At 43.5% G+C, this 18,469-nt stretch overlaps 1 protein-coding gene across 1 annotated transcript in view; it reads left to right on the top strand.

The window, feature by feature from the left end:
• LOC311148367 (protein kinase C and casein kinase substrate in neurons protein 1-like) overlaps window positions 1-18,469 on the top strand; it is a 55,983-nt gene that overhangs the window by 29,205 nt on the left and 8,309 nt on the right. Inside the window, exons 2-4 of the mRNA XM_084185316.1 lie at window positions 13,884-14,013; window positions 15,864-16,020; window positions 16,576-16,811. Coding sequence (XP_084041442.1) covers window positions 13,951-14,013; window positions 15,864-16,020; window positions 16,576-16,811 — 456 coding nt within the window. The 5' untranslated portion in view covers window positions 13,884-13,950. The remainder of the gene's footprint in view (window positions 1-13,883; window positions 14,014-15,863; window positions 16,021-16,575; window positions 16,812-18,469) is intronic.

Genomic DNA, 18,469 nt, shown 5'->3' with positions numbered 1-18,469 from the left:
GGACCCACAATATATTTGTTGTCCAGTTTTCCCCTGAATCGTTTCAAGGAACCAGTTCCATCCAGAATCGTTTAAAGGAACATCTTCTGTTTTCTGGGTATAGCAGTACAGGTATAGAGGAGAGGGAGGCTATGAACATCTTCTGTTGTCTGGGTATAGCAGTACAGGTATAGAGGAGAGGGAAGCTATGAACGTCTTCTGTTGTCTGGGTATAGCAGTACAGGTATAGAGGAGAGGGAGGCTATGAACATCTTCTGTTGTCTGGGTATAGCAGTACAGGTATAGAGGAGAGGGAAGCTATGAACGTCTTCTGTTGTCTGGGTATAGCAGTACAGGTATAGAGGAGAGGGAGGCTATGAACATGTTTTGTTGTCTGGGTAACAGGGGAGCAGGTACATGGGGATAGGGAGACTATTTTTCAGACGCTGCTGCAGTCTCCCCATCTGGATGGCCATGTCAGCTCTGATTTGACTCTCACATTCCACGGCCCAGTGAGCAGAGCAGAGCACAGGGCCCACTGCAGGACACGTTCCGCTGATAAATACAACAAGCCCCCACCTTCTCTCTATCTCCCTCTCGCTCGTTCACTCTCTGCCCCTTCTTTTCTAACAGTCTTTTCCAAACACCCATCCTCCCTCTACACACACACACCGCTGAATGCCTGATGTGTTTACCGAGATAGCCTGCTCATTTTCACTGGAGTGCAGGTGCTGTGCTGTTATGGACATGAAGAGACCCTGTAGGAGTTGATTGCAGAGTGACCTGATGACACTCATCCACCTAACCACCCCTCATGTTCTCGCCTGAATGTGGATAATGGCCAGCTTCCCACCCTCATCTCATCTCCACTGTGATGATGCAAGCACCGTGCACACAGCGCTGTAGCTCTGTCTCCTAGCAACATTCAACAGCCTGTTTATTCCACCCTGCCGCTGTAACCACACCGCCCGCACACCCCGGAGATGAATCACGTCTCTATCCTGATCTATTTAGCAACCACTCTGACCCGGTGGCACTCTCTATTCCGCTCACCAACTGTTTGCTCACAACAGCTTCCAGTACTCTATGCACCTGCTCCACCCAGTCTCATCTCCCTACCTCCTCTTCTCTCTCTCTCTCTCTCTCTCTCTCTCTCTCTCTCTCTCTCTCTCTCTCTCTCTCTCTCTCTCTCTCTCTCTCTCTCTCTCTCTCTCTCTCTCTCTCTCTCTCTCTCTCTCTCTCTCTCTCTCTCTCCTTCAGAAGCCTCACTCTCTCTCCATCCCTATCTCATTCTCTCTACAGTTCCTCCTCTCTCTCCTTGAGTGTCCTCCCTCCCAGCTTCTCAGTTGAAGGTCCTCTCAGAGTGTATTTCTGTCTAACAGCAGCCATGACAGGTAGAGTGTATAATTCTAGAAAGAACATAGCAGATACTGCAGTTGTATTGGGGTGCCAGATAACCACCAGAGTGTTTATGGAATTCATATTGTTTGGATAAGAGGGAGTTATAGATGGGTTCAGGCATATTTGAGTAAGCTATCTGGTTTGGTAATCAGCCTCATTTCTAAAAAGTGGCAGAAAGGGGGATGGTAGGGTGTGAGAGAATAAAGTTAGAACCTGACTCTGAAATCTGATTACTGTAATAGGTTTACAAGTGTTTTGTCGTTCTCACTCACAAGGCTTTAGAAGAGCGACGAATAGCCCTATGATGATGGTATGAACATGGTCTCCCATGCTACACAATATACGAAGTCATACATAATACATCATTATTTTAACAATACCACTCCTTATTTAATTTTTCCACACAAGTTGCCTCATCTAAGCATAAACCATCAGTATTCAGGCAATAGGCTTGCATGCTGCTTTTTTGCATACACAATCACACACACCGAGCACAATCCCACTATATCTCTCTCTCTCACACACACAAGTTTGGGATGCCTCACACGTTTAGCTAGCTAGCCTATCAATACATAATCACACCCTGGTAGTTAGTGTAATCTCAGACTCCTTCATTGCATCCTTCTCTCTCTCTCTCTCTCTCTCTCTCTCTCTCTCTCTCTCTCTCTCTCTCTCTCTCTCTCTCTCTCTCTCTCTCTCTCTCTCTGCAATGCATTTATATTCTATTGCTCCTCCTGTTTTCTCCTATCCTCTTCTTCACCCTCCCTCCCCTTCTAAGCCATTCAATTGGAACATTGCAGGATTATCTTTCCACCATTGAGAAACACTGGCTTGTTGACACTGGGTCTGGCCAAGACAGCCAAAAACAAAGAAATTCAACAGAGCCCACTGTTCTCCCTGCTAATGAATTCAAACAGAAGCCAAATCTGGACTACAAAATAAGACTTTAAGAGGGAGTAGCCTGTGCATGGTCCCCACAAGGGCTTGTGGATATACTTTTCTTTTTGATAGTGTCCTTCAATCTGTTCTCATGGGTGCAAATAGGGTAAGCGAAAATCATTAATATTGTTGCTAATTTCTGAGCCATAATGACTTTGCCTTTTGCCTATTTCCTTGTTGCTGTACTGTTAGACAGTTGCCAGTATGTTGATTGATTAACAATATCCTGCAAGCTATGTCTTCAAGAGCGGTCATTGATTCATTAATTGCCCAAGGATTGGATCAGAAATCGAATGGACCCAATTATATTGCATTCGGATGTACGGTACCAGTCAAACGTTTGGACACACCCACTCATTCAAGGGTTTTACTTTATTTTTTATATTTTCTACATTGTAGAATAATAGTAAAGACATCAAAACTGTGAAATAACACATATGAAATCATGTAGTAACCAAAAATGTGTTAAACAAATCAAAATATATTTTATATGTGAGATTCTTCAAATAGCCACCCTTTGCCTTGATGATAGCTTTGCACATTCTTGGCATTCTCTCAACCAGCTTCACCTGGAATACTTTTCCAACAGTCTTGAAGGAGTTCCCACAAATGCTGAGCACTTGTTGGCTGCTTTTCCTTCACTCTGCCGTCCAACTCATCCCAAACCATCTCAATTGGGTTGAGGTCGGGGATTGTGGAGGCCAGGTCATCTGATGCAGCACTCCATCACTCTCCTTCTTGGTCAAATAGCCCTTACACAGCCTGGAGGTGTGTTGGGTCATTGTCCTGTTGAAAAACAAATGATAGTCCCACTAAGCCCAAACCAGATGGGATGTCGTATCTCTGCAGAATGCTGTGGTAGCCATGGTGGTTAAGTGTGCCTTGAATTCTAAATAAATCACAGAGTGTCACCAGCAAAGCACCCCCACACCATAACACCTCCTCCTCCATGCTTTATGGTGGGAACTACACATGTGGAGATCATCCGTTCACCCACACCGCATCTCACAAAGACACAGCGGTTTGAACCAAGAATCTCCAAATTGCACTCCAGAACAAAGGACAAATGTCCACCGGTCTAATGTCCATTGCTCGTGTTTCTTGGCCCAAGCAGGTCTCTTCTTATTATTGGTGTCCTTTAGTAGTGGTTTCTTTGCAGCAATTATACCATGAATGCCTGATTCACACAGTCCCCTCTGAACAGTTGATGTTGAGATGTGTCTGTTACTTGAACTCTGTGAAGCATTTATTTGGGCTGCAATTTCTGAGGCTGGTAACTCTAATGAACTTATCTTCTGCAGCAGAGGTAACTCTGGGTCTTCCATTCCTGTAGCGGTCCTCATGAGAGGCAGTTTCATCATAGCGCTTGATGGTTTTTGCAACTGCACTTGAAGAAACTTTCAAAGTTCTTTAAATGTTCATAATTTACTGACCTTCATGTCTTAAAGTAATGATGGACTGTCATTTCTCTTTGCTTATTTGAGCTGTTCTTGCCATAATATGGTATTTTACCAAATAGGGCTATCTTCTGTATACCCCCCTACCTTGTCACAACACAACTGATTGGCTCAAACGCTTTAAGAAGGAAAGAAATTCCACACATTAACTTTAAAGAAGGCACGTGTTAATTGAAATGCATTCCAGGTGACTACCTCATGAATCTGGTTTGGAGAATGCCAAGAGTGGTGTGCAAAGCTGTCATCAAGGCAAAGGGTGGCTATTTGAAGAATCTCAAATATAAAATATATTTTGATTTGTTTAACACTTTTTTGGTTACTACATGATTCCATATGTGTTATTTAATAGTGTTGATGTCTTCACTATTATTCTACAATAATACAAATACAAAAACTGTAAAAATAAATAAAAACTCTTGAATGAGTAGGTGTGTCCAAACCTTTGACTGATAGTGTATGTTGAAGTTTTGATATAGATATTTTCATGTTTAGATTTGACACCTGTCATACTGAACATCAATTGATGTATCAATCTTTTACTCATCTCCTTCTCACCACGCATTGCAAAGGAAGACAAACTACTGGCAGATTGACCCAAATAACTAAGCAGCATGTCTCCCTACCCCCCAAATCAAATCAAATGTAATTTGTCACATGCGCCGAATACTGTGAAATGCTTAACCAACAATGCATTTATTTTATTTTATTTTTAGAAAATATTTGCTAAATAAACTAAAGTAGAAAAAAAGTCACACAATAAAATGACAATAACGAGGCTATATACAGGGGGTACCGGTACCGAGTCAATGTACGGGGGTACACTTCCCCTCAAGTGATGCTCACTTTTGTTTGTGACACATTTTACAACCCTGAGTACCAGAGGATGATGTATTCTCATTCTGTAGGGTGACCATCTGAGCCTGAGGACCTTTGTGTCCTCATTGTCCTTTAGTATCAACAAACATTGTGCCAGTCACCAATCTAGCAATAAGCCTTTGACCCTAGAATATTTTGAGAGGTTACAATGCTTGAAAGGACTGTGACCTTCCATGTAGCTTGTCTTACAAGAGGATTTTGGAATGGTATGAGTTGTTTTACCCTTGTTATTTAACAATAATGGTAATGCTGCTGAAGGTTAGGTGTGCTTTAGTTAGCTTTTCAATGTCACAAGTGTGTGTACATGTAAATATATTAGCGTTGATATTGTAAAATAATTTTTTTGTGTGCAAAAAATACAATAAATAACTTAACGCTAAAGCAAAGGTTTTATACAGTTTATTCAAAGAGTATACAGTTATGTTTAGGTGTGGTTTAGTGTTTTAATCCAACATAATTAAATGTATGGAAATGCCTGCAAAATGGAGCATGTTTGACAATGTCATTTCACATTCACATACTTAACCCAAATGGATGAATGTTGAAAACATAATCTAGCTTTATTCACATTTAGAAACTGCTTCACTATGGTATAATTACTATATTATAGTGGTTTGCGGTGTAGCGCCATGTGGGTTTCTTCATGAGCTCAGCTTTTAGAGTCTTGCAGGGGTTTAGCCGGCTCTGGAGGACAGCATGCCTCTTAGCCAGGGATCCAGAGGTTAATTGGAGGGCCAGACTGACAGACAGGTAGACGGACCTATGATCTCACTGAAATGAGAAGCGCACCAATAATAATGGGCAGGTCCTAGCTTGTGGTTGAGGTTATCTAGAGAACCTGACCAGCGGGTCGAAGTGTGAAATGTCATCCCTTATTTTCTCATCGGCCTTTTGACATCTTAAAAGCTGAAGAATAATAAGTATTCAGAGCGTTATAGTATGGACAGAGTGGAAAGCTAGGTGAAATGAGTAGTTTCTCACTGTCATGTTGTCTTGGCTCCCCTGGCTGAAACATTGTCTGCAGCATATCAAACAGATGTAATGCCTTGCTGAGTCACGACTTCTGATTTCCATGCCTGGTATAGATGTTATTGCTCATAAAACTACAAGGTAATAACTCTGTGACAGTAGACAGTAGAGAGAGAGACCCTGAGCTCCTCCGTCACCCGCGGGTCTCTGTGTATACACCTGCTCTTTGCTGGATCGAATCCCCAAGCTGACAAGGTAAAAATCTGTCGTTCTGCCCCGGAGCAAGGCAGTTAACCCACTGATTCCTGGGCGCTGATGAGGTGGATGTCAAATAAGGCAGCCCCCCGCACCTCTCTGATTCAGAGGGGTTGGATTTAATGCGGAAGACACATTTCAGTTGAATGCATTCAGTTGTACAACTGACAAGGTATCCCCCTTTCCCTCTTCAGCACAGCTGTAACCTTTTCTCTGGCAAGGAAATGCTAAGTGTCGTAGCAAAAAGCTAACGTTCTGGTGTCAGAGAGCCAACCGTGCATTCTCTTTCTCTCTGCATGAGGAGTTCTCTTTTCACAGAGGAGATAATAATAAATAAATAATGGACAATATTATTTAATCTTCTAACAACAGTATTCAAAGGTCTGTATCATAGTACATGTGATGCTGATACTGAGAGACTCCTACTTTGCCTTCCTGCCTCTGATGCTTTATTCACAGAGAATAGCGGATGCTTCTGATTTCCCTAGTGTGTGTTAGAAGGCCTTTAGTTGACTGGAACGTTATTCAGTTGGTAGAGTATGGCGTTTGCAACACCAGGATAGTGTGTTCGATTCCCGGGACCACCCATACGTGGGCGGCCTCCTCCCATCCTGCCTCTCGAGCCCGGGTCCGGAACTCCACGGAGAAGTCCACCAGCGAACGGTTACCCTGCCGGCAGGCCGTGAGCCGCCTCCCAGCCTCGTGCCCCGACACCACCAGAGAGGTGTCGAACTCCTTGCGTAGCTCCCGGGTGAATAGGTAGGAATCGGTGCACGCCGGAGTTTGGCTCTCCCACTCCACGGTAGCCCAGGAAAGGGCCCGACCCGTCAACAGAGTGATAATGTAGGCCACCCGGCCCTGCTCCATCGGGAAGGAGGAGGATTGTAGGCTGAATATCAGGGAACACTGGGTGAGGAATTCCCTGCAGCCCTCTGGACGTCCGTTGTACCTCTCCGGAGGTGGTATGCGGGGTTCCCAGGCAAGACTGGTCGGGTGTCCACCCAGCTCAGCACGGCGATCGTCAGCTGGCGGAGATTCTCGGTGATCTGCTGCAGGCTGCGGTCCTGCTGGTTCAGCATGGCTCCCTGCGTTGCCAATGCGCTATGATACTGTGCTGCCTCCGCTGGGTCCATAGTGGCTCAGTTTTCTGTAAGGGTTGGTGTGAGGTGTGACCCAGGTGTGGTGCAGGATAGACAGTAGGCAGTAGGCAGAGATGGTGAAACAAGGATCTTTACTGGTGGTCCAAAAGCCAGGATACAAAATAACGGACTTTACACAAAAAAGAAAGGCGGAGCAAATAAGACTCCAAAAAACAGGCTGACATCCAAAATACGAAATACTAACAATGACTGAAATAATAAATAAACAGGGAGAACACTTCTCATGTACCTGTCCATACGTCCCGCGATCAGACACTGATTAGTACTACTTGGCATAGTGAAAGTAGCAGAGAAAACTGAGCAAGGGAACACAGGGAAGTGAGGGCATAAATACACAGGTGAATCAGATAGACACAGGTGACACCAATAGGAAGATGATTAGTCCCTACTGTGAGTGAGGAGGTGCCTAAGGTTGTCGGAGGATGACACCTAGTGGGTCGCTCCGGAACTGCGACCCACTCCTGTGACAGATTTCAACACAGAGTATTGTAGACCTGTGCCCTAGAACGAGTGTGATCTGATTGAGTACGGAATGAAGCCTACACATAACTGCCTTGGGTTTACACAAGGCACCGAGAGACTGAAGAGTGAAAAACAGCTTCTATCTCAAGGCCATCAGACTGTTAAATAGCCATCACTAGCACCTTAGAGGCTGCTGCCCTATATACATAGACTTGAAATCACTGGCCACTTTAATGATGGAACACTAGTCACTTTAATAATGTTTACATAATTGTTAGATATTACTTGTTAGATATTACTGGACTGTTGAAGCTAGAAACACAAGCATTTCGCTACACCCGCAATAACATCTGCTAAACGTGTATGTGACCAATAAAATGTGATTTGATTTGATTTGGCTGTGTGATGTGCAGTGACGATAACTGTTGTGTTTGCATTACTGTGGGGCTGATTCAGCCATTGCTGTGCCGTAGCTGCGGTATAGCTGCCCTGCCTGTGCTGCTCGGCTCTCCTGCTACAGGCACGATTCATCACACGGTTGAGATGAGTAGCCCATCATCGAGGCATCGAGGTCATATACTGCAGAAATGTGTTTGAAGAAGTAAACACACCGTCTACCTCTATTGCCTCTCTATTGCATACTTTATCAAGTAGCCAATAGACCAGTGTTTCCCAACTCCAGTCCTCGAGTACCCCCAACAGCACACATTGTTATTGTAGCCCTGGACAAGTACACCTGATTACAAGTACACCTGATTCAACTTGTCAACTAATCACCAAGTCCTCGTTAAGTTGAATCAAGTGAGTTTGTCCAGGGCTACAACAAACATGTGTGCTGTTGGGGTACTTGAGGACCGGAGTTAGGAACCACTGCTATAGAATCACAGGCACAACCACACAAACCACACAAAAATCCAGAAAATCACATTGTATGATTTTTAAGTAATTAATTTGCATTTTATTGCATGACATAAGTATTTGATACATCAGAAAAGCAGAACTTAATATTTGGTACAGAAACCTTTGTTTGCAATTACAGAGATCATACGTTTCCTGTAGGTCTTGACCAGGTTTGCACACACTGCAGCAGGGATTTTGGCCCACTCCTCCATACAGACCTTCTCCAGATCCTTCAGGTTTCAGGGCTGTCGCTGGGCAATACGGACTTTCAGCTCCCTCCAAAGATTTTCTATTGGGTTCAGGTCTGGAGACTGGCTAGGCCACTCCAGGACCTTGAGATGCTTCTTACGGAGCCACTCCTTAGTTGCCCTGGCTGTGTGTTTCAGGTCGTTGTCATGTTGGAAGACCCAGCCACGACCCATCTTCAATGCTCTTACTGAGGGAAGGTGGTTGTTGGCCAAGATCTCGCGATACATGGCCCCATCCATCCTCCCCTCAATACGGTGCAGTCGTCCTGTCCCCTTTGCAGAAAAGCATCCCCAAAGAATGATGTTTCCACCTCCATGCTTCACGGTTGGGATGGTGTTCTTGGGGTTGTACTCATCCTTCTTCTTCCTCCAAACACGGCGAGTGGAGTTTAGACGAAAAAGCTATATTTTTGTCTCATCAGACCACATGACCTTCTCCCATTCCTCCTCTGGATCATCCAGATGGTCATTGGCAAACTTCAGACGGGACATGCGCTGGCTTGAGCAGGGGGACCTTGCGTGCGCTGCAGGATTTTAATCCATGAAGGCGTAGTGTGTTACTAATGGTTTTCTTTGAGACTGTGGTCCCAGCTCTCTTCAGGTCATTGACCAGGTCCTGCCGTGTAGTTCTGGGATGATCCCTCACCTTCCTCATGATCATTGATGCCCCACGAGGTGAGATCTTGCATAGAGCCCCAGACCGAGGGTGATTGACCGTCATCTTGAACTTCTTCCATTTTCTAATAATTGCGCCAACAGTTGTTGCCTTCTCACCAAGCTGCTTGCCTATTGTCCTGTAGCCCACCCAGCCTTGTGCAGGTCTACAATTTTATCCCTGATGTCCTTACACAGCTCTCTGGTCTTGGCCATTGTGGAGAGGTTGGAGTCTGTTTGATTGAGTGTGTGGACAGGTGTCTTTTATACAGGTAACGAGTTCAAACAGGTGCAGTTAATACAGGTAATGAGTGGAGAACAGGAGGGCTTCTTAAAGAAAAACTAACAGGTCTGTGAGAGCCGGAATTCTTACTGGTTGGTAGGTGATCAAATACTTATGTCATGCAATAAAATGCAAATTAATTACTTAAAAATCATACAATGTGATTTTCTGGATTTTTGTTTTAGATTCCGTCTCTCACAGTTGAAGTGTACCTATGATAAAAATTACAGACCTCTACATGCTTTGTAAGTAGGAAAACCTGCAAAATCGGCAGTGTATCAAATACTTGTTCTCCCCACTGTATATTTTTTGAAAAGGCGGTAAGTAACACTGTTGCTGGCCAGAATGACAGAAAGAAAAAAAAGATAAATAATGCTTTTTATTCATTGATGGAAATACCAGTCGATGGAAATACATTTGGCCGTCATGCTTATCAGTCTACAGGTTAATTTGCATAATTTGTTGGAATTAAATTAGCATCATGTATCTTATTTATCCAACATAACTATCACACGCCACAACATACAGAGCTATTTTGAGCGGGATTTCTCCTGCTGCTCCTCAGCTGGTTGCTGCTGGAGTAAAACCTGTGATTTTATAAACCCATTCATTGCACCACAATTCTAAATGCAATCCAGTGTTAAAAACTGTTTTGGTGCACAATTAAAAAGAGCTACTATTTTTATTTCTCAACTGGTAATTGAAGCATGCCTTCCATTCATTGTTCAAGTGCAGGCAACAGGTTAAATGAATGCTCTCACTATTGTAAGTCACTCTGGATAAGAGTGTCTGCTAAATTACAAATGTAAAATGTGGTTAATCATACAAATCTGAATTAAAATGATAAAAATCTAAAGTTAAAATTCAACTAATGCGAGATCACTAGCCTTTGCCATATGGACACATTGATACACCGTGATCCATTGGCGGCTAAAGAAATGAGCCCATGGAACTCATAGCCTATAGGCAAATGCGGCAGTAGGCCTATAACTTCCATTGCTCTATCACACGGAGGATTGGTGATTATTGAGGGGGAGATTTTCAAATAGCTTACTGTAAGGAACTATGGTTTTAATATGTTATCATTTGCAATTGAGGTTAAAAAACTAAACATTTCCTACATTTCCACACAGCAGGCCAGGTCCTCCAATGCGTGCTCAGGTGGGTGCACTCCCTCAAAATTATCAGGAAAAAGAAGCCAGACACATGCTCATTGCTCACATGGAGCACTCCAAACAAAAAACAATGAAAAAAGGACTAATCTCGTAAATGATGGTTATGAAATAAACCAAAACTTGTTTCTCACAAGTGTAGCAGGTTGCGAGCTCTGCAAACTACGTTTCCACTCCGAGAATGATAACGGTAAATGAATGTAATTAATACATGCATTAACATAAATGTATGAAACCAAATGACGGGGATTAACGGTAGATTTACTACTGGTGACATATGTAATGGGGAATTTATATATTTTTTTATCAAACGGCAAACAATTCACAATTCACAATGAATGAGCAAGAATTGGCGAGAGACAGCTGAGCCATTCTGGAGAGAGACTCGCCTGTATCTTTGCCACACACACCTCCCCTTCTTGTCTCAACATTTTAAGTTATACTCAAGACACATTATCTTCACACATATTTTAAATGCTTTTCACTGACAGCCGCAACTAAATAATCAGCTAGGCCTATTGCCACGCGCGCTGCCCAAATTCCGGGTTTCCAAATAGGCATAGGCCTACGAGTGATTTGAAACAATCCACAGCTATTTATTTTTTTTAAATAAGCTAATGATCGTAGATTCCTCCGTGGCTAAGTCTTGCTTTCTGGTGAAGTATTTTGAATGATTTTATTTCTTTCTGTATAGACAGGAGTAATTATATAATTTTGGCAAATCTTTTTTTTCCATTTACTTCCCTATTGGACCCACCACTATGCCATTGATCTTCTGTTCTATTGGTTTTAATATCATCTTTCTTTCGTTGTCCAGAAGCCAAAGGCACAATCCTAGTTATATTAGCAACCCATCCTAGTTGTTGCATCTTTATATTCCCCCTCTTTCTACGTTTCTAACAGAGATGAATGTCAAATATGGAACCGCTATCATGTGCGCTGTTTAGAATGGTGTTTTCCAGCGAATTGCATTTTGGCGGATATTTGAAAATGACGTTTTATTGGCTGCTTCATTACATGAGTTGCATGTTCTGTTAAGAAGTATTACCATAAACTAAATGTGATTTCTGTCATTCTGAGCACTGTGGGTGGACGAACTAATGGGTTATGCGTCCAATGCATATGGGTCCGGTAAATTTCTCAAATGGCAGGTAAATTAATCTTCCCGGTCACGTTGTCACATTTTCCAAACGGAAACCCAGGTGTGCGTGTGTGTGTGTGTGTGTGTGTGTATGTCAGGGGAGAGGGACACTTTATGCTGAGCTACTATACAGTACAATGCAGGGTCATAACGCCATGATGACAGTGATGCTGTGTGCCCTGTGGTGTCTGTGCTCTGGTTTCTGGGACAGGCATGTGGAAGATGGCCTTTCTGTTCCCTGGGGCCAGGGAGCAGTATGCATGGGGACAGAATACTATTTTTACCTCGTTATTAGAGCTGTCTCAGAGCCTCCAAAGGAAGCCTTCCATCAGTGCTGCTCATTGAGTTCTATGGAAAACATATGGTTTCTGAATACCATAGAGAGCCCAAGTATTGTATATCATATCACATCATGTCGTAAATTATGAATGTTGTACACTCTTAGAAAAAAGGGTTCCAAAAGGGTTATTTGGCTGTCCCCATAGGAGAACCCTTTTTGGTTACAGGTATAACTATTTTGGGTTCCATGTAGAACCCTCTGTGGAAAGGGTTTTACATGGAACCAAAAAGGGTTCTACCTGGAACCAAAAAGGGTTCTTCAAATGGTTCTCCTAGGAGGACAGCCGAAGAACAGTTTTAGGTTCTAGATAGCACCTTTTTTTCTAAGAGTGTAGGATGTTCTACTGTATTGTATTTTCTACATTTCTATATATTTACAATACCAGTCAAAAGTTTGGACACACCTACTCATTCCAGGGTTTTTCTTTATTTTTACTATTTTCTACATTGTAGAATAATAGTGAAGATATTAAAACTATGAAATGACACATATGGAAAAGTGTTAAACAAATCAAAATATATTTTATATTTGAGATTCTTCAAAGTAGCCACCCTTTGCTTTGATGACAGCTTTGCACACTCTTGACATTCTCTCAACCAGATTCATGAGGTAATCACCTGGAATGCATTTCAATTAACAGGTGTGCCTTGTTAAAAGTTAATTTGTGGAATTTCTTTCCTTCTTAATGCGTTTGAGCCAATCAGTTGTGTTGTGACAAGGTAGGGGTGGTATACAGAAGATAGCCCTATTTGGTAAAATACCATATTATGGCAAGAACAGCTCAAATAAGCAAAGAGAAATGACAGTCCATCAATACTTTAAGACATGAAGGTCAGTCAATCCGGAAAATGTCAAGAACTTTGAACGTTTCTTCAAGTGCAGTCGCAAAAACCATCAAGCGCTATGATGACACTGGCTCTCATGAGGACCGCCACAGGAAAGGAAGACCCAGACTTACCTCTGCTGCAGAGGATAAGTTCATTAGAGTTACCAGCCTAAGAAGTTGCAGCCCAAATAAATGCTTCACAGAGTTCAAGTAGCAGACACATCTCAACATCACCTGTTCAGAGGAGACTGTGTGAATCAGGCCTTCATGGTCGAATTGCTGCAAAGAAACCACTACTAAAGGACACCAATAAGAAGAAGAGACTTGCTTGGGCCAAGAAACACGAGCAATGGACACACAGAGTAGGTGAACGGATGATCTCCGCATGTGTGGTTCCCACCGTGAAGCATGGAGGAGGAGGTGTGATGGTGTGAGGGTGCTTTGCTGGTGACACTGTCAGTGATTTATTTAGAAATTCAAGGCACACTTAACCAGCATGGCTACCACAGCATTCTGCAGTGATACGCCATCCCATCTGGTTTGCGCTAAGTGGAACTATCATTTGTTTTTCAACAGGACAATGACCCAACACACCTCCAGGATGTGTAAGGGCTATTTGACCAAGAAGGAGAGTGGTGGAGTGCTGCATCAGATGACCTGGCATAGTTTTGATGTCTTCACTATTATTCTACAATGCAGAAAATAGTACAAAAAATAAAAAATGAATGAGTAGGTGTGTCCAACCTTTTGACTGGTACTGTGTATCTATGCAATCTCACTCTTTCCTCTGTTTTTCCTCTTTCTCTTTCTTTCTCTTCCAGTGCATGAGGAAGCCAGCTCTGCTGCTGACACATTTAGAGTTTAGCCTGCTTTGCCACAACCAGGAAAATGTCGGGGTCCTACGATGAATCTGCTGCTGCTGCTGACGACGCTATGGACAGCTTTTGGGAGGTACTTCAGAAACACCATCCAGACTGTTCTTCTGGGCTATGAAGGAGAACCTATAGGCCTTTATCAGCCAAGTCACACACAACAATCCCTCTTTAGGAGACATTAAACATAGGCATGACTGGCCACCATCTTCCTCTCTCTGTTTGAAAAGGTTCTTGACAACAGAAAACAAACATGAAACAATAGGTAATTTAATTTCTGCAAAGATCCATAGGAATATGGTTGGTTATTCCAATGCGTTGATGTTGTTGTTGCACAGAAAATATCCAATTAGTGCTAATTAATTCACTGTACACAGAGACCCTTTTGTGTCATCGTAGGAGGAGGATCACTGAGACACAGACAGACAGAGCCTCTCAGTTAGAAGCAGCACTGAGGGAGCCATTCAGCCCACATGCACCTGCCCTGTATAGATCTCTATACGGCCAAGAAAGCCCTGGCCACAGCATAGTGAATAGCATAATGACTCTCACAGGGCTAGATGTTTTGTTTTAATATGAAAAGCACATATCTGACAGAAAACACACAAAATACAAATCTGTATATCATCTATATACTGTCAACTCTGCTCAAAAGAGAATTTGTTTTTAATCTTACTTAGAGGATGTATTTGCTACAGACACTGTTGATAACCTGAAGTGGAGAACTCAGGTGTGTGTGTGTCAGGTTGTTGTTGTGGCAATCAGATGCAAAGCCTGTACCCTGTACCCCACACCTGTCCCACCCAGCCCAGGGCCCATCCTGTCTGAGTGGACAGAGTAGTCTGTGACTGTGGGCTGCATTCCTGTCTGCATTCCTGTCCTGTCAGTGTCCTATCCCTGATAATCTGTCTGCCTGCATTAGAGCAGAGTACAGGATTATAGCAGTCACAGTGCACGAGCACACACACAGACATGCGCACGCACACACAGGGACAAACACACATACATGCACACACACACACACAGAGCACACACACGCTCACACAAAGCCGCTGCCATTGCATAACTACACATGCACAGGCACGAGCCAACCCCCCCCGTCCCCCCGTCCCCCGTCCCGTCCCGTCCCGTCCCCGGCCCCCCCCGTCATGCACCATGAGCTCACGCCACCTGCAGGCACTGGGGGGGAGGGGACTCAGATCTCTGTACTGCCTATAATAAAGTCCTACTCCAGTCTCCCTTTCACCTCATTTAAGACCTGATTTACTTAACAAAAGGCACATCTCAAAAGGTGGTCCAGGTATCCTCATAACATGACACAAGTAGGGGGGTGGGCCTTTCCTCTTTTGATCTCTATTGCTTCTCTATTGTTCCTCAAGCAAAGGGGGAGGCCGATGATGTCATAAAGTCACCATCAGACCAACTCCTAGAATGGCCTACTCCTTGAAGTTTGCAGGTGTCTAAAAAACACTATTTTGTTCAAAACACATTTTTTACCCTTTAGTGTGTGTACTTTACTGTAAGTATTCTTGGGATATCACATTTCAGCAGGAATAGTTCCAAAATCACTGGATGACGTCTTTAAGGTGGCATCTCTTAAGGTGGCATCTCTTAAGGTAGTATGAGAATGATGAATGTTACTCAAAGGTATTAGTAGATAATATATCATTTTCATCACTAAGTCAGAGTTGTAGTATTTTACTCCATTTTACTCCTTTTCTAATTTGACTCGCTCAAGAGAGATTAGTTATTTCCATTTTAAAATATCTTAGTGGTCTTAGAGATTTGGCATATTGCTCTGCACATTATTTTTTATTTTTTTGTGCAAATGAATGCATCCTCATCCGCAATCATTGATACCAGTATGTAAATTGTGTTTTCCTATTTTATGTGACTTGGACCTTTAGTCAAACCTCTCACTATTCTCAGGTGGGGAACTACAAGCGTGCCGTCAAGAGGATTGACGACGGCCACCGGCTCTGCAATGACCTCATGGGCTGCCTTCAGGAACGTGCCAAGATTGAGAAGGCCTATGGTGACCAGCTGACCGCCTGGTCCAAGAGATGGAGACAGCTGGTCGAGAAAGGTCAGTATCGGGATTGGAGGGGTTCAATCAATGAACCAAACCTTACTGTGTAGATTAGAAGCTACTCATATGGTGGCTTTTATTGCAGTCTGTTTTGAGGTCTTCATCCCATGTTAAATTAATTTGATTCAACTCACTGCTCAGCCTGTATTGTGAGTGTTTTCTGTAAAATGACACCAATCATATTTTCTGACACCTATATGTTTTGATTGAATGTAAGTAGCCTTGCACAAGCCGGAACAGCTCATTGGAGCAGAAGCCTATTTCCTGTTTCTGTAGCATGAGGCAGCTTGATGTACAAGTACACCCCCTGGAGAGGATGTTAGTCTATCGCAGTGCCTTACTCCTAATCTATCTCCTTAATGCTGAGTGCCAAGCAGAGGCGCATTGAGTCTAATTTTTACAGTCTTTGGTATGACTTGGTCAGGGATCAAACTCCCAACCTTCCAATCTCAGGGCGGACACTCAGTTGGTCACATTCATATTTTCCATCATATTTTTCTGCCACCTATGTGGTTTGATTGAATGTTCCCATGTGATATTCTCTAACCCCAGGACCCCAGTATGGCACTGTGGAGAGGGCGTGGCTGGGTGTGATGACCGAGGCTGAGAAGGTGAGTGAGCTGCACCAGGAGGTGAAGAACGGCCTGCTCAACGAAGACCTGGAGAAGGTGAAGAACTGGCAGAAGGAGGCCTACCACAAGCAGATGATCGGAGGCTTCAAGGAGGCCAAAGAGGCCGACGAGGGCTTCAAGAAGGCCCAGAAACCATGGGCCAAGAAGCTCAAAGAGGTAAGTTGACTGGAAGGGTTAGGAAAGGGGATCTGTTGTATCCTCCATGTGTACTTGCATTGGTAACAGGAAAACCACTTTATTCTTAAATTCAATACAGGGCACAATGTGTACAATAGAGTGACTATATTTGATATGTGGGTAGGCATTTGATGCACTTGACTGTCTTCATGACTGACCTCTGAGACCACAACTGGTTGATATGTTGATTAGTTCATTTGGCTGTGCATCAGTCTGCACTCTTAGAAAAAGGGTTCCAGAAGGGTTCTTCGGCTGTCCCCATAGGAGCCAGGTAGAACCCTTTTGGGTTCCATGTAGAACCCTCTGTAGAAAGGGTTCTACATGGAACCCAAAAGGGTTCTACCTTAAAGGGTTCTTCAAATGGTTCTTCTATGGGGACAGCCGAAGAACCCTTTAAGGTTCTAGATAGCTCCTTTTTTTCTAAGAGTGTGTCTGGCTACAAAGGTACTGCATGGGTGTAGGATAGGTGACGCACACTACACAGTGGTCCTTGGACTGGGACCCACTGGAATCCGACCTAATAGGGTTTACAGAGGCCATCTTCAAGACAATGGCCATTTGACCTACATCTGAGTCAACATACAAGTTGCTCTGCCAAACAGCTAGGTACTATAGCTATTGGCATACAGTGAGGGAAAAAAGTATTTGATCCCCTGCTGATTTTGTACGTTTGCCCACTGACAAAGAAATGATCAGTCTATAATTTTAATGGTAGGTTTATTTGAACAGTGAGAGACAGAATAACAACAAAAAAATCCAGAAAAACGCATGTCAAAAATTTTATAAATTGATTTGCATTTTAATGAGGGAAATAAGTATTTGACCCCCTCTCAATCAGAAAGATTTCTGGCTCCCAGGTGTCTTTTATACAGGTAAGGAGCTGAGATTAGGAGCACACTCTTAAAGGGAGTGCTCCTAATCTCAGTTTGTTACCTGTATAAAAGACACCTGTCCACAGAAGCAATCAATAAATCAGATTCCAAACTCTCCACTATGGCCAAGACCACAGAGCTTTCCAAGGATGTCAGGGACAAGATTGTAGACCTACACAAGGCTGGAATGGGCTACAAGACCATCGCGAAGCAGCTTGGTAAGAAGGTGACAACAGTTGGTGCGATTATTCGCAAATGGAAGAAACACAACATAACTGTCAGTCTCCCTCGGCCTGGGGCTCCATGCAAGATCTCACCTCGTGGAGTTGCAATGATCATGAGAATGGTGAGGAATCAGCCCAATGAACATCTGAATGATTCAGAGGAGAACTGGGTGAAAGTGTTGTGGTCAGATGAGACCAAAATCGAGCTCTTTGGCATCAACTCAACTCGCCGTGTTTGGAGGAGGAGGAATGCTGCTTATGACCCCAAGAACACCATCCCCACTGTCAAACATGGAGGTGGAATCATTATGCTTTGGGGGTATTTTTCTGCTAAGGGGACAGGACAACTTCACCGCATCAAAGGGACGATGGACGGGGCCATGTATCATCAAATCTTGGGTGAGAACCTCCTTCCCTCAGCCAGGGCATTGAAAATGGGTCGTGGATGGGTATTCCAGCATGACAATGACCCAAAACACACGGCCAAGGCAACAAAGGAGTGGCTCAAGAAGAAGCGCATGAATGTCCTGAAGTGGCCTAG

Source organism: Coregonus lavaretus, assembly GCF_964263955.1.
Source record: "Coregonus lavaretus genome assembly, chromosome: 20".
Lineage (NCBI taxonomy): Eukaryota > Metazoa > Chordata > Actinopteri > Salmoniformes > Salmonidae > Coregonus > Coregonus lavaretus.
Note: the sequence above shows the minus strand (reverse complement) of the source record. Positions and strands in the feature narration are given on the sequence as shown.